At 36.7% G+C, this 16,146-nt stretch overlaps 1 protein-coding gene across 3 annotated transcripts; it reads left to right on the plus strand.

Annotated features, from left to right (window-relative positions):
• Positions 1-453: 453 nt before the first annotated feature.
• Positions 454-14,330, plus strand: LOC113083578 (bile acid receptor-like). 3 transcript variants are annotated; one of them, XM_026254631.1, is made up of 10 exons: positions 454-490; positions 2,363-2,534; positions 4,461-4,838; positions 9,249-9,389; positions 9,882-10,018; positions 10,463-10,561; positions 10,786-10,885; positions 11,088-11,234; positions 13,388-13,501; positions 13,823-14,330. In XM_026254631.1, the coding sequence occupies exons 2-10, from the start codon at positions 2,438-2,440 to the stop codon at positions 14,059-14,061; spliced, it is 1,452 nt and encodes a 483-aa protein (XP_026110416.1). In that variant the 5' UTR covers positions 454-490; positions 2,363-2,437; the 3' UTR covers positions 14,062-14,330. The 3 variants fall into 3 exon arrangements, with proteins under 3 accessions (XP_026110416.1, XP_026110417.1, XP_026110418.1); XM_026254632.1 differs by lacking the exons at positions 454-490; positions 2,363-2,534 and adding an exon at positions 2,765-3,002 and having other exon boundaries at positions 13,823-14,329; XM_026254633.1 differs by lacking the exons at positions 454-490; positions 2,363-2,534 and adding an exon at positions 4,037-4,299 and having other exon boundaries at positions 13,823-14,329.
• Positions 14,331-16,146: the final 1,816 nt, after the last annotated feature.

Consider the following 16,146-nt stretch of genomic DNA (forward strand, 5'->3'; position numbering starts at 1 on the left):
TTGAACTAAACTAACAAAGATCAAGCTCATTATTCAAAGACAAGTATCAGATATCAAAGTTTTCAAGTGATGAGCTAAAGCAGAGCTGGTGTATTTCTGTCCAAACGCTTTAAATCACACGAGAGACTAGCATCATTGAGTAATAATATGTTTACATGAGTTTTAGGGTATGTGTGTGTGCATCTTTGGGGAATGCATTGGGAAGAAGGGTGTGCTGTACTGATATCTCTTACTAAGGAGGTAATGCTGCATTTGTAGGCCTGTAAGCTAAAGTTTGGAGCTGATGTGAGAGGGAGGGATGGCTAGTTCTCATGAAGAGAAACAGATAGATAGTTTAATTATAACCACTGTCCCGTTTCCCAATGACCCCATCCACTCAGAGAACTGTCTAGTTGCTGCACGGACTCTGCTTGATGTCAGTTTTCCTAATACTGATGGCTTCAAATATCAAGACCAGTCCAAGAGTGTGCAGCGTCTGTTAGAGTAATAGGTAAGAAATTATATTTCTAATACGTTACTAAAATAAATCATTTTTTTTATTACTGTTGGTGATCAGGGCAGGTGTGAGACTTATTGATTTGGAATGGCGCTATGTTCTGGGACCCTCGTGTGTACTAGCATTTAGGCTCATGGGAAATTATAGGGGCTGTACTAATTATAGAAAAAGTCTTATAAGGGAATCTTGTTGTTGTGACTGAATGTATCAATCAATATCGCTAACAACTGAGACCTGGTTTCATAGTAGTTCATAACACTGAGGTCTAACATATCCTTAATCACAACACTGTGACTTTTCTTAAAAGAACCGGTGTTTCCTCCTGTATTATTTATGATTAAGGTGGGAATGTCTTAAACTGCGTTGTTGATAGAAAGAGAGCATTGCTGCTGTTGCTAGAATTGCTTTATACTGTTTCAAATAATGTAATGCAATTGTACATTTAGTATACTAAAAAAAGTCTGCTAAACTGAAACGACTAATATTGTACTTAATGCACTTTAATTGTGCAGAAGTAGTACTGATGTCCAGCTAAAGAAATTCTGAAGTACTGTATGATTGATTGTGCTAAAGTGGAACTATTGCAGGTATACTTCAGGTACAGTAGACTATAAATATGTTGCATTTAAAGACCAATATTATTCAAAGATCACAAAATCTTCATCAGAAGATACTTTAAAACACATTTTAGGCTTAATAATAAGAAATGTGTATTGTGCACAAGTACTCAGATAAAGTTTAATTATAATTTTTATATCAGTTTTGTCAGTAAATATGTTAATAGAAGTATGAAGGTGTTCAGGAACAGAAAAGGAGACACATGGATGCTGAGGACTAATATATGAACTTTTAAGAACAAACCTTCCATGAATGCATAATAATCTGAAAATGAATAATTCAGTTTGTTTTTGTGGTGAATTAAATGAAAATGAATCATATATGTGGGTGATTAAATAAAACGTTCCATATATATATAAACATGCCATTGATGAGGCTTCACTTAATTTATATGATATGTGCATGAGTAGGGAAAACACATTATAAAACATAACGGACTGCAGCCTATACCAAAAACACATCCATTATGTTTTATTTCCTGGAAAAAGTTCATTGTGTGTAATATATGGTTTCTTAAAGTATTAGTGCTGTGAAGTAAAGCAATTAAAACCCAGTTTCACTGTGCCAAAGCTGAAGTAATTAAAACCTTATTTAATGTTCTGGTGTTGTTGAAGTAATTTGACATTAGACTTCATTTTAGCACAGAATGATATAGACAAGCTCCCTCCATACCGGTTAGGTTTCAGAAACTAAAACTAAAGAGCTTGCTTGGTCTAAACTGGCATGTACAGAAACAATACATCTCAGATTACTGGATGAAATATCGTGGCATAATATCTAAACAGTTTGAATTATCTAAAAGGAGACTTTAGGTGTTTGAAAAAAATGGAAAAAGGAGACATCATGAAATCTAATGCCAGACTTTATAGTGTATGGAAAGAAACGGCTAGAGTTTTGACTGGAGCAAAGGTAACTGCTATCATCTATAGCATTTCATAGTTAAAAAAAAAAAAAAACACACAATAATTGGTTAGAATGCTATGTTCTAGATTTATGACATGACTTCAGGACCTTGTCCTCCTAATCTCAAGGAAATCTAAATTGAACCGGAATGATATTGCTGTAGTATAAAAGTTCACTTGTTAATTTTTTTTTTCTTTTTCTGAGAAGCAGTACTTAAATCAAAGTGTAACAATTTAAGGAACATTTTTTACTGTATTGTGTCATTACCATATTGTTCCATAAAAACTGCCTATTTGTAAGTAAAAGACACCACTTCCTCCATTTGTTATTGTCTTGAAAACACAGGATTATCCCTATCATTCACTTCCATTCTGGACTGAGGGATCTTTGGGCAGTAAGACTCAACACACAGGCTTCTGAATGAATGAGTGGGTGGGCCATGACGTCAATGTGGTGGGACCTTTACAGATCCCACCCAGTGATGTGTTCCCCCTATCAGAGAGCTCACACTTTTTTGGTGAGTATATTTGAAATCACATTCATTTCTTTCTTATGTTATGCTAATTATATTTTGTCATGGTGGGTGATGATATAAGACTATGAGTCAGAAACTATGATATAAACTATATACTTTTTTTTTTTTTAAATCTCATTAGCAGAAGCAAAAAAGTAAAACTGTCACCTTTAATTTTACAACCACGTGTCGGCATGTTTTGTCCTAGATGACATTTATAAAACATCCTGTAATGAGACAGGGAGTTGTGACTGTCAGGTTAATGAGCAACTATAGCAACCTTTGTTCACACTAGCATTTATGTATGAAGTATGAAGGTGTTCAGGAAGCATACTTTGTGAAAAGAGATACATAGACACAGGCTGAGGCATTGAAGATACAGCTGGATGTTTAGGAATCAATACAGCTAATGATCATCTGTACCCTTACTGGGTCGCACTGAAATGGCCATGGTTCAGGAGAAGGCTTCAGGTCAGTACCATCTCATGATACTGAAACAGTCTGTATATTTTAGTATGTGTTATTGATTAAATTTAGTATAGATACAGTAGAAATGTAAACATATTTTTACTTTAAAGTTATTGAATTGCCAATGAGATATCAATGAGTCTTTCACAGTTCTGAAAAAGTTGTCACTGTTAACAAATGGACTACATTAGTTTTTTCATAATTGTTAATCATGAACACAAGGGGGAAAAGTGTGCATGGCCTGATGGAGTTTGGCTTGAAACATGCAAATAGCATAATATCAAAATATATAAAATTTTTTGTCACTTTTAGGTATTCTAAGTTTATTTCCAATGCCACTGCATTCTAAAATAGGTCAGAACATAGTTTATAATCCAATACGTAACAGAAAGTGCAAGTTAAGTTCTCAGCATTGCCACAAGAGGTGCTGTAGTGGATATTAGAGCAAAGAGTTTTCTTTTATGGTCAGTTTTCTCTTTTACGTCAACTAATGTCAATGTGGACAAACAATGTTGCTAAGCAAGTTGCAAGTCAACAAGTTTATAGGAACAAACAGATCGCAATGTAACAGAAGTAGCAACAGATCTTTTCTTCCATATTCTGTACATCCGAGAGAAATTACACTAAAAAAAATTCTAAATAGAAAATAAAAAAAGGTCTAAATTGTAAGAAAGGGGCGGGGCTTATGTGAAAACTAGCTCTTAATCTTACTTCATTAAAGAGAAGTTGGTTGTTTCACTGGAAGACCGAGTTATGACATTTCGATAAAAAATAACGAGCTCAAAATAAAAAAAAAAAGATCAAGCATTGATGAGTCATTTACAGAAAGATCTATAAGATGCATTTAGAAAAAAATAGATGAATTTGCATTTTTATACTTTAACACCATGGGTATTTAAAGTCAAGTATAGTGCCCCCTGGAGTACAGATCAACACCATGACCAAGCACTTAAGTATGCATTTGTGTACTTGTGTAAAAGTTTGTTTTTGGCCTTGTAAATAATAGAGACAAAAACAGTAAGTGAATGTCTTTTAAACCTACCTCCCACTCTTTAGTCAAATTACAGTCAAATCTAAACTGTACAAAACTCCCTCAGACAGTAGTATTGTGTAAATCCAGAGTGTCCTTGGTTAATGATTTCTTTTTTATTATTTCTGGGTGTGTTCGACTTCTGTATTATGTACATTTCATACAGTCCACTGCTACTAGTTTGACAGGGGCTGCTTATGTTCCTAGATGGATTTTAATACTCACTAATGAGGTATTGGAGATCTTAATGGCCCTGATGATGTCTGCAAGGTAACAGTACCTTAGCGTGTTGTAGTATCTCTAATTGTTGTGTTGGCATAAGACCTATTAGCACAACGTGCTGGGCTAACAGTAAGGTGAACTTGAGCTTTGCATCTCCATGACACATGTAAACTGACATGCTCTGCTCACTCCTGCCATCTTCTCCTCAGATATTCTGGCAGAGCATACCAGTCCTTTGCTACAGGACCAGGAAGTCATGCCCTTCACCAGCTATCCCAGCATGCAGTACACCTCAGTGGAGCCCTCCATGTCATCACCATCATTCTACTCCAGTCAGCATTGCTACCCACAGTACAGTGGGGAGGAGTGGTACTCTCCCTCCGCCGTGTTTGAGATGAGGAAAGGACCGTTGGAGGGGGGCTTTGATAATGAGCTGGATGAGTCTTGCCCTGTTGTCCCAACTGTGTGTAAAAGGTCCAGACACGCAGCCCACCCTGGAAGGAGCAAAGGCGAGGAACTGTGTGTGGTCTGTGGAGATAAAGCATCAGGGTATCACTACAATGCGCTCACATGTGAAGGATGTAAAGGTGAATCCCATAATTTACAGTATTTTTCAGTCATGAAAACATGTATTTCTGAACAAGGTTTTAGTAGGGTCAGGAACAGAATCTGTTCTGTAAAAAAAAAAAAAAAAAAAAAATTCAACGAATTCAACAATGAATCTTATAAGCTGATTCTTTTTGGGAATCAAAACCTTACAGAATGACCAGTAGTTGATTTACATAAGAAATTAATCTTTGTGGATATTTTACTGAATCATACAGCATGACAATGAATCTAATTTGTTGAATGCTTTCAGTGAATTAAAAAATTCATACAGATTGAACAGTGCAGACTGATTCCCAAACAAATATATTTTAAGAGCACTTCCTTGTAGTGAATCAAATCCATACAATGCGACCATTGTAGCATGATTCACGAATAGTTGACTCTAATGAGTCAGCTCTTTTTAGTGAATTAAAAAATACAGCGCAATCCGTGCATCCTTACCAAAAAAGAAGTTTACTTCAAGTTTATTTCATTAAGTATACTTAAGTAAAGTTCAAGTATATTTTAAAGTATACTTTATGTTGTAAGTATTTTCTAGTATAGTCTTATATTTTCTTTAAGTGAACTTTACATCACACTTTAAGTATTGCTATGTCCCTATTTAGGTATTAATCATTATCCATTTTGTTATATAAATATCTGAACATACAAAACATCAAAATAAAGAATAAAAAGCTCTGCGTAGGTCGACATTTCATTCCATAACGTTACACAGTTTTGTTGATGTTTTATGTCTTATGATCATGTTAGATTACAAGTGGAAGCATCTGTGTTTCGGTTTCTTCTTTGGAAATTCTTTACACTAGATGAGTAATAGCGCCCCCTACAGTATAACAATGAAAACACGGATTCCCAGAGCACAAGTATAGCTCAAGTTCAAGTTCAAGTTCAAGTTCCTTTATTTATACCCGAAGGTAGATTTAGTTTGCAGTAGAGTCCTCATACACACATATGAAACAGACCACATATCACACATAATCAAAAACTACAGCATCAAAAAGTTATTATCGGTCCAGAATAAATAATACATACATAAAAACGAAGAGAGAGAGAAACAAAATATATATATATATATATATGTATTAATATTAATAATAACAATAATAATAATAATTATAATTAATTTCAGTAGTCTCCACATACAAAAAATACATAAAAACCAAGTACACTATAAGCTATAACCTATTCCTCAAAGTAATGGCTGCAGGAACAAAACTGTTTTTGTGTCTTTTTGTTCTAAACCTGGGGATTATAAACCTACGCTCAAATATATAGACTAAGGGCCCTATCTTGCACCCAGCGCAATTGACTTTGTACACCGACGCATGTGTCATTCCTATTTTGCACCCGCGCAAAGCGCGCTTTTCCCTCCACAGAAGCACGTCGCTAAACTAGTGAATGAACTTGCGCTCCCTGGGCGGTTCAGCGCAAAAAAGGAGGCGTGTTCCGGCGCAAACAATCCCTGGTGCTATTTTGCTGTACCATTAAACAATTGCGCCACTGACCAGAAAAAACCTAGTCTAAAGTCAGTGGCGCGTTGCGCGTTGTTCATTATGCTATTTTAAGGGCGCATGCTTGACCATAATGTATAGCGTGCACAACGCGCATACACTTTGCTCATGTAATCTACACAGATGCAACAGTTATTTTTGCAAATCATAAATTGTTACACTTAAAAAAAAATATTAACACATGAGATGACGGAAATCATTGTGGTGTGCCACGAAGATGTGAAAAAATAGGCATAAATCTAGCTTACAAATTATTCAGGCTAATTGTAGTAATTAAGGATCAGACCTGTTTGAGGTCATGTATTTAAGGACATCTGACAAATTGGTTTGTCCGTCAAGAACCAGGAAAAAAAAAAAATCGATGAAACAATTGTGGCTATTTCCTCCCACGACTGTTTAACCGACGCTATTTTGGGTGGGTTTCTCCCATCCTCATACAACACAACTTCTCTGTCTTTCATTGCTCTTACAAGAACATCAGTCTCCTCGGCTGTGAACCGCTCCTGGCGTGCGCCTGGTAAATACGCCATAATAATAGCAATCCATAATGGAACTTGCGCACCTGCTTTTAAAGGGAATGTTGGATGACGCTCTGATTGGTTTATTTCACGTTACGCCCAAACCACACCTATGAATAATGAAGCTACTTCAGACCAACCCATTTTAGATTTGCGCCGGGCGCAAGAGCCATTTATCCCGCCGGGAAAATAGCAACAGCGCCGAGACCCGCCCACAAACTTACTTGCGCTTCGCGCTTTGACACTTGCGTTTCAGATCGTTAAAATAGGGCCCTAAGTATAAGTAAATATAAATAAGTCCCTTTCAACACGAACGTGGTTATTTAAAAAAATACAGCTTTTTCTATGCAGTTTGGCCATTCGTCCACACGGAATGCATCACCAGGTCACTGAAACCGAACATTTTTGAAAACGCCTGCCAGGATAAAGTCTTGCAAGAACTCTGGTTGCAGTGTTATCTGCAAAACTTGTGTTTTTGGCTTGTGACGTTGGAGCCAGCCTACTGGAAACATTTCCAGGCTTCTGATTGGCCAACGTCACGTTTTCATGTGGACAGAGATTTTTTTTTTTAAACAGAAAAAGGAAAAACTCAGTTTATAAAAATACTCATGTACGTGTGAACATGGCCTAAGTCTAGTATACTTAAATGTAATTTTAAGTATATTTCTGAGAAGTACAATAAAGCACATTTGTATAGAAGTATACTAATAGCACACTTAAAAAAAAAGCTTATTTTTGTAAGGAGAGTCTGATTCCCAAACAAATTTCACTAATGAGTCTTTTTAGTGAATCAAACAGATAGAGTTTACAACTATATATGTAAGATCAGTATACTTCCTGAAAAGTTTATATGACAACATATATAGTTAAAATAGTATAAAAATAGCAAATTAAATGTTGAAATGTGTTAAAATTTTGTTTTGGTGTTGTACATTTTTAGCAAATTATTGGATTGCATATATAACAGGTCTAATAAGACATTCAAAGTCATATATATATATATATATATATATATATATATATATATATATATATATATATATATATATATATATATATATATATATATATATATATAATAACAATTTAAAGCTGCATCTTTGTTCTGTGAACTCTTTGTTCACCCTTGAACTTTCATAGATCTCATAGTGTGCCTGGTCTTACATTGTATCCATGGCTACATAGCTTATGAAGGACGTAATTATTGACATGGAATCCCATGCGTCAAATTTAGCTCATTGGAAAATCATTGGCTGAATGACTGTAAGTGTAATTCCACCTGTGCATGGACAATGTCCAAAGGAAAGATGCTGGGCTATGTGTCCCAAGTCCCACAGACTTGGCTGGGTTCGGTGCTCCTTCACGTTCAGTTTGGATTGGGTTCCCTCTCAGCTTTCTGCTGAATAATGATGTAGGCAACCAGAGCCACATGCCACCATGCAAAGTTAATGTGTGTCATTGTGCTCATGCTGGAATAATTACCTGTTCCAAAAACAACTGCACATGTTTGTCTGCTGCCTAGAACTGAAAATCAAGCATCCAAGGGTATCAGTATTACAGTACAGAACGTAATGTCTTAAACATTACACCATATGTTACATGGGCTGCAATGAACCTATTCCTTGATCTGTGTTTACAAAGTGGCCTTCTTGTTTCTCCTAATAGTTTAGACTTGTATGGTGGCCACAGTTGCTTCTATTTTTCTTTATTATGGTTTTCAGAATTAGAGAATAGTTTGATTATAATCCCTGTAATGCTTTGGCAATACTGTACCTACAAAGTAAGTCATGCAAATAAAGCAATTTGAATTTGAATGGTTATGGAGAAAATAATTAAGCAATGAAATCTGCTCCTGAATGCCTATAATGTCTATTCTTGCCATCTGATCTGCCACTCTCTGTGTCACTCACAAAAATGGCTGTTCTGATAAGGGTGCAATGCTAAATGACAGTGCAAAAAAAAAAAACAAAGCTAAATGTCAATAATAAAATGCAAATTTGATCCACGTAAAACGATTAATAATGTGAAACAGTTGGGGGGGGGGGGGGGGGGGGTAGGTTGGGTTGACCTAGGCTACATAAAATGCAACTAAATTCAAGAGACATTTTTTTTAATGTTTTTCTGTGTAACCTATGTTAGAAATGCATACTGTTTGGGCTTTGCAGTTCGTGGTAATATTAATACATTTCTATGTTTTGTCACTTTTAGCTTTAGCAGTTTTTTCTGTGTTGGGTCACTACATGACATTCTATCAAAAATCTGGATCCCGCTGGAACATTATAGTGTACTATATGTGAAATGTGTGGCATTTTGAACATTTTCAGTTATTCGGTTGTTGATGCTGTGCTATTCCTTCCAGGTTTCTTCAGAAGAAGCATCACAAAGAATGCTGTATATAAATGCAAGAGTGGAGGAAACTGTGAGATGGACATGTACATGCGCAGGAAATGCCAAGAGTGTCGACTCAGGAAATGCAAAGAGATGGGCATGCTGGCAGAGTGTGAGTAAGAACACTGCAAACATTGTAAAACGTATTCCTGTTCAACTAATATAACCCGAGAGTCACGCATATTGTGAAATCAGATGAGACACTATAAACTCTAGAACAGCAGTTTTCAATAAAAGTTATTAACTGGAATAGTAAAAAAAAATACTTAATTTATTTTTCAACGAGAATGTAACTAGCTGTTTTTTGGGGGGGCAATAAATTATATCAGATGGTTTGTGTTCAAATAATATTGATTTACTTGAGATTAGACTGTGGAAGAAAGGAAGAAGCTGTATTTTCTAAGCTTCTGTTGCTCATGAATAATGTATTGAGATTTACTTCTATATTGCTGAAAGAGATAAAATATAACAATTTTATTGTTTCCAATACTAATTCTTGTAGCACAAAACAGAGTCCAAAATATGTTGTGCATACAGTAAACCTTATAGAAAAATAGTTTGCATTTAAATAGTCAATCTGTCCAATATGTATTTGCATCCTCAGGCTTGTTAACTGAAATTCAGTGCAAATCCAAAAGGCTGAGGAAAAACACCAAGGCCTCATCTGACGAAAGTACAGGGGATGATGTTGGTGACAGTCGAGATGCTAAACAAGTTGTATCTACCACTAAACCCTCCAAGGTAAGAACACAGGTGCTGTCTAATTGGCTGATTATTATAATTTTCTAGAAAATCTCCACTTTCAAAACAAACAAAAATACTGTAATTTTTTTTTTTTTTTAATGTTCAGTTTTTCAGTTTTCATGGCGCTGTGCTAACGTATAATGTTTCAGGCATAATTGCAAACTAACTTTTTATTTAAGTGCTATCAAAGTTTAAAGGTCAACCTCGATTCTCTTTACCATTGTTCTTCTCACTTTTGCTCACATATACGGTTACTTTTAAAAGATTATTTTATGAAGAAGGTTGTAAAATTGCTGTGCAGGATCAAAAGTTGTCTAGTTATGAAAGAATTACACCACTAATCTTTATTTCTTATTCCACATAGCTGGATGGTCCATGATCCAAATGCCTCCAAATCCAGTTTTATAAATGTATGATTTTTGGCACATTTTCTCATTTCAGGAGAATATAGAACTGAGCCAAGACCAGCAGGCTTTAATAAGTTATGTAGTTGACGCTCACAACAAACATCGCATCCCTCAGGATATGGCGAGAAAACTGGTATGTCTTCTCAAAAAAAAAACCAAAAAAACTTTTAAATCTTATTTTACTTTTTATGATTCTTTAATACACAAAACATCCAAATACTACTGTTGAAAGTCAATTTACAACTTGGCCTGTTCTTATCGCTGTTAAATCATTACATAACTGAGGTTATCACCACCCCAATGTCACAAAACAGTGGCTTATTTGCATGATTTTTCCTCCTTCTATCCTGTCCAAAGCTACAAGAACAATTTAACGCAGAAGAAAACTTCCTTCTACTGACTGAAATGGCTACTAGTCATGTTCAGGTGCTGGTTGAGTTCACAAAAAATATACCAGGTAATGTTTTTCAAATTCTAGATTAGCTATTTCTATTGCAATTTCAATACCACTTGTTTAAAAATAAAATACAATTAAATCACATAAGTTCAAGAAATGGTCATGTGACACTTTTTATATGACAGTGATGTGAAGAGGAGAATGCACTAACTCCAGTCCTCCAGTCCAAACATGCTTACCGGGGTTCTTGTATTCTGAGCAGGTTTTCAATCTCTGGATCATGAAGATCAGATCGCTTTATTAAAAGGTTCTGCCGTAGAGGCAATGTTTCTGCGTTCAGCCCAGGTCTTCTCCAAGAAGCTGCCCAACGGACACACAGAGGTACTAGAAGACAGGATCAGACAGAGTGGTGAGTTCATTATTTGGATTGCAGCATAATTTACAGCGCGACTCATGACCTTTATCTGCTTTTATGGCACGTTCAAATGAATGATGGCTCTGGGATTGGGTTTCAATCTTGTATGCCACATACTTGTTGAGATCCTCAGAGCCCAGAACAAAGTCCATAAAGTTCACTAGGCACGTTACATTAATAATGTATGTGTCCGCCCTAAATAACGACAGGAAATTTGCCATCTTGAAAATCCCGTGGTGTACATTACATGAGTAAAAGGACACTAAAGTCCAACTAGTTTCGGTTTCACAGAAGTCTAAGCACTGGATGACTGCCAGGAACAGCACAAAGAGGAAAGCCCTCATATAGCTGGACAATATTATATCTTCTGCTTTTGCTTTATGACATCTTTTTTGTAGAAGAGATGTGGTTAAAGAAGGATGCATGATCAATTCGGTCTCTTAAAAGCATCGCAATACAGCCCTCCTACGGTGCACACTGAATCACCTTTATTTCAAAATTGCTTTCAGCCTCTCAATATTTGAAAAGCCGTGACGGACCATCCAGTCAGTAATATTTCTAAACAGGCAGATAAATGCAGACTGTTTGAGTCCATCACTCTTCTTCTCTGCAGTATGGGCTCGGGAATATTCACGCAAAAGGCCAGTGTGGGAGAAATAGACACACTGTCTAAAGAGGCTATTGTTCTCTATCTAAACATCGAGAGGCCTATTGTCCCACTCTCTGGCTCTCAGCACCTCTGACATTACTCTGGCATGAAGCCTTCGTGATGTGTCTGTTTTTCAGTTATTTTTTTTTGCTCCCTTCTTTTTTTGGAAAGTTATGACAAAGGTTATCCTTTCATCTGAAGGGAAATTAATGAAACTGTGAACGGAGTCCACATGCTGCAATCATTCTCTCTATCAGTGGTGGTGACTGTTTGTACCTATATACTGAGTTTTTGAAGAGTTTTTTCCACTCTAGTGGCAATGTTTTTCTTTCATATAAACATTATGGTAAGCTGAGCTAAGAAATTTTCCCTACTGATGTCTTCAGTGTGTCATCTCCCACTGAGGGATTCCCTGATTGGTCGGTCTGTAAACCAAACCCTTATGGCTCTTCACACCGAATGCTTTACATCAGAAAAGAGCTCTCAGCTCACATAGCCAGTAAAGTATGATAATTATATCAATGATAATGATAAAGACAAAGGCCTCACACAAAACAGGAAAGCCCTTCAAAGACAGGCTTCAAATGAACTGCTGTTACTGGGATTTCCACTGAATGTGGAAACGCAACAGCTGTGGGGATCCGAGGCCAGAATCAGATCAGCTCTGACCTAACAGACAATAGAAAGCAAGAAGGTCACGACCCCTGATGATCTACCATTGCACACTGAGGGACTTTCAGAAAGTCTCTTCCAAAGCAGACAGTGAATACACAGCAAAATCATCTTCTTAAGATATATTTTGTCTCGTTTCTCATTTTTGTCCAGTGAGAATATATCTGTTCCCTAAAAAAGATGAATTTACTTGTGCAAGATATGAACAGTGTTCTTTAAAAGTGTATTTTAAATACATTTTCTCACATCACTGGCAAATTCATGAAAAAAAAAACAATCTTTCACAATTTTGCTTAATTTATTCTAGTTTTAAGGAGGTTTAGATTTTTTTTTTCCCTGAGGCAACAAGATGAAAGTAGATTAAAAAGAGCATTATTTAAAATGCAATATGCCTACATTTTATATAATGGATGGAAAGATTCTTTCAAAGAGGAAATTGTGTGATTTAGTGAATTCATAGGACACTCCTAGTCACTTTTAAAAATAGGAAACACCGCCACCCTGAGGCCTCAGAATAATATAGGCCAGTTATAAAAACACACTTCATTTCAAACATTCAACAAAGACATTTTACTACTGAATACTTGACGGGTGCCTATAAGATTTATTTATTGAAGCTCAAACTGAATTTATGGAAGTAAGATTACAGTGCATTATGTAATGTGAGCTTTAGTCTAGTAAAGAAGGCATGGCATTTAACTTTAAATCATAGCTGGAATGTAAATGTGTGCCTTGGTCTCTTGGCTTCAAAGAATTATGTTTCGAAAGTGGTTACAGGTGGTAATAAATAACTATATCTATATGAAAATCTTTATTTCCTCCACAGGGATATCTGAAGAGTTTATCACACCCATGTTTAACTTCTATAAAAGCATTGGGGAGCTACAGATGATGCAAGAGGAACATGCTCTCCTCACTGCTATCACAATCCTCTCACCAGGTGAGCTGCCATCTGTCACCTAATGTTTTAACATTTCAGAATGCGGATCATTTTATTTTTATTTTTTATACATTTTATACATAAGTCTCTAACGCTCACCAAGGCTAAAGCATTGTGTGATGAAAACATTTTATCCCATTTAAAACCCAGTTTTGGTTTTTATGAAATCAGTTTGAACTGTTCAAATAATAAGGTATATGGTTAATGATTAATGGAGGTCACAACTGAAAAGCGCATTTTTGTCATTGTTTCATGCTTCAGAAGGCCATAACGAAATCTAATTGGTTTCATGTGACTGAATCTGTTATATCTAAACAACAGACAGACCATATGTAAAGGACCAGGAGGCAGTAGAGCGTCTGCAGGAGCCAATGTTGGAGGTGTTGAGGAAGGTCTGTAAACTACAGCACCCCCACGAACCCCAGCACTTTGCACGGCTTCTCGGTCGTCTGACTGAGCTTCGCTCCCTCAACCACCACCACGCTGAAGTGCTGGAGTCGTGGCGCATGAGCGACCACAAGTTCACCCCACTCCTCTGTGAGATCTGGGACGTTCAGTGACTTTGTGGAAGAGAAAATTTACACAAAATGGGGAAGTGAAGGAGAAATGCTAGAGACTTTTACTAAGCTGCCAAAGAGAGGAGTTCACACACTTTTCAGAGAAGAGGACTGTTAAAGTATGTAATGTAAACATAATATATTGTCAAACTTCATGTAAGATTTTAAAGACATTATCAGCTCTTCAAGAAAAGACTGATGTACACATTTTTATATTGTAATACCTTCGAAAATGTTTTCCTGGCCTTTGCTACTTGGCAACTTTGTTTTAAATCTGCTTTCTTTGTGGCTTTTTACATTTTATGTCTGTTTGTGTTTTGTCTGAAAATATTTTAAGATTCTCAAAATCTGTAGCCTACTGCCTGACCTGTGGTCACTCTTGTTTTGTGCCCAAATATATGTGTTTATCAGTAAACTGCATTGTGAAATTATTTATAAACAGTATATTTAGTATAACAGGCTAAATATTATGAGGACACTCAAACAACAGGCCAAATCATGGGCATTAAATGAATAGTTCACCCAATAATGAAAATTGGCTGCAAATGTATTCACCTTCAGGCTATCTAGGAAGTAAATGATTTTGTTTCCTCATCTGAACAGATTTGAAGAAATTTAGCATTACATCACTTACTCACCTCTGCAAACTGCTGATAAAATCATCACAATGATACATAAGGAACAGGGGCGGATCTACCGGGGTGGCATGGGGTGGCAAATGCCACCCTAGAAGAAAGCCTTGCAACCCCTGCTAGCAGCAACAAATTAAAAGTTATGGCCAATTAAAAAATTTACGAGCACAAATCTCCATTGGCCGACTGCAGTGAATGCAGCAGCGCGAGAGGGCGCCAGAGCGGCAAGAGACTGGTTTGTTTGGAAAACAAAACAAAAAAAAGTGCGCGCGAAGCGAGGGAACCAGACGCAAGGAGACACATGAGGACAGTGGTAAAATGGATTATCAATCTATCAAGAAATTAAGCTATAATGAAAGCACAGTGCTATCCTAGTTGTGTAGTCTAATACATGATACACTTTTAAAAAGCGTGAGGATACGTAACAACTTCGTTTTGTCAGAAATTTCACACTTTCATTCATAAATTCACCCCGTCTGTGTTTGCGAAGTGACGGGGATTCAGTCACAAATGAACTTGCTGTATAAAGCAGAACGTCACGGAATTCGGACATATTTGAAGGAATAAATCAAAAGTAGGCTGTACATTTAATCAAATCTCGATATGGACTATGAGAATGAGCTCCTTTTACATTATACTCCTCTACATCCGCTACGTTCTCAAAACTCAGGCAATTTGATAATACTTAGAATATCAAAATCAACTGCGGGTGGCAGGTCCTTTTCCTATTTGGCGCCTAAACTCTGGAATAACCTACCTAAAATTGTTCGGGAGGCAGACACACTCTTGCAGTTTAAATCTAGATTAAAGACCCATCTCTTTAAGGGGGGGGGGGGGGGGGGTGAAATGCTATTTCATGCATACTGAGTTTTTTTACACTGTTAAAGAGTTGGATTCCCATGCTAAACATGGACAAAGTTTCAAAAATTAAGTTGTACGTTTGTAGGAGTATTTCTGTTCCAAAAATACTCCTTCCGGTTTGTCACAAGTTTCGGAAAGTTTTTTTCGAGTATGGCTCTGTGTGACGTTAGATGGAGCGGAATTTCCTTATATGGGTCCTAAGGCACTTCTCCCGGAAGAGCGCGCGCTCCCGTATAGCAGAGCACTGAGAGGCTGAGCACAGACAATCACTGATCAGAGCGAGAGCGTCGCGAAATGTCACAAAAGGAGTGTGTTTTTGGTTGCCAGGGCAAGACAACCCTGCACAGATTACCAAAAGAGAAACAGCATTAAGGGACCAGTGGATGGAGTTTATTTTTACAGAGGATCAACGGAGTTGTGCAAGTGTTTGTGTTTGTTCCCTGCATTTCTAAAATGCTTGTTTTACAAACAAAGCCTAGTTTGACGACGGATTTGCGTATCGTTTATTTCTTAAGGATGATGCAATCCCAAGGAAAAAGGGTCACGATTGTGTGTTGGAACCACAGGCGGTGAGTAAAACTGCTTAAAATATCTC

This window comes from Carassius auratus, unplaced genomic scaffold, assembly GCF_003368295.1.
Source record: "Carassius auratus strain Wakin unplaced genomic scaffold, ASM336829v1 scaf_tig00038911, whole genome shotgun sequence".
In the NCBI taxonomy this organism is placed as follows: Eukaryota; Metazoa; Chordata; class Actinopteri; order Cypriniformes; family Cyprinidae; genus Carassius; species Carassius auratus.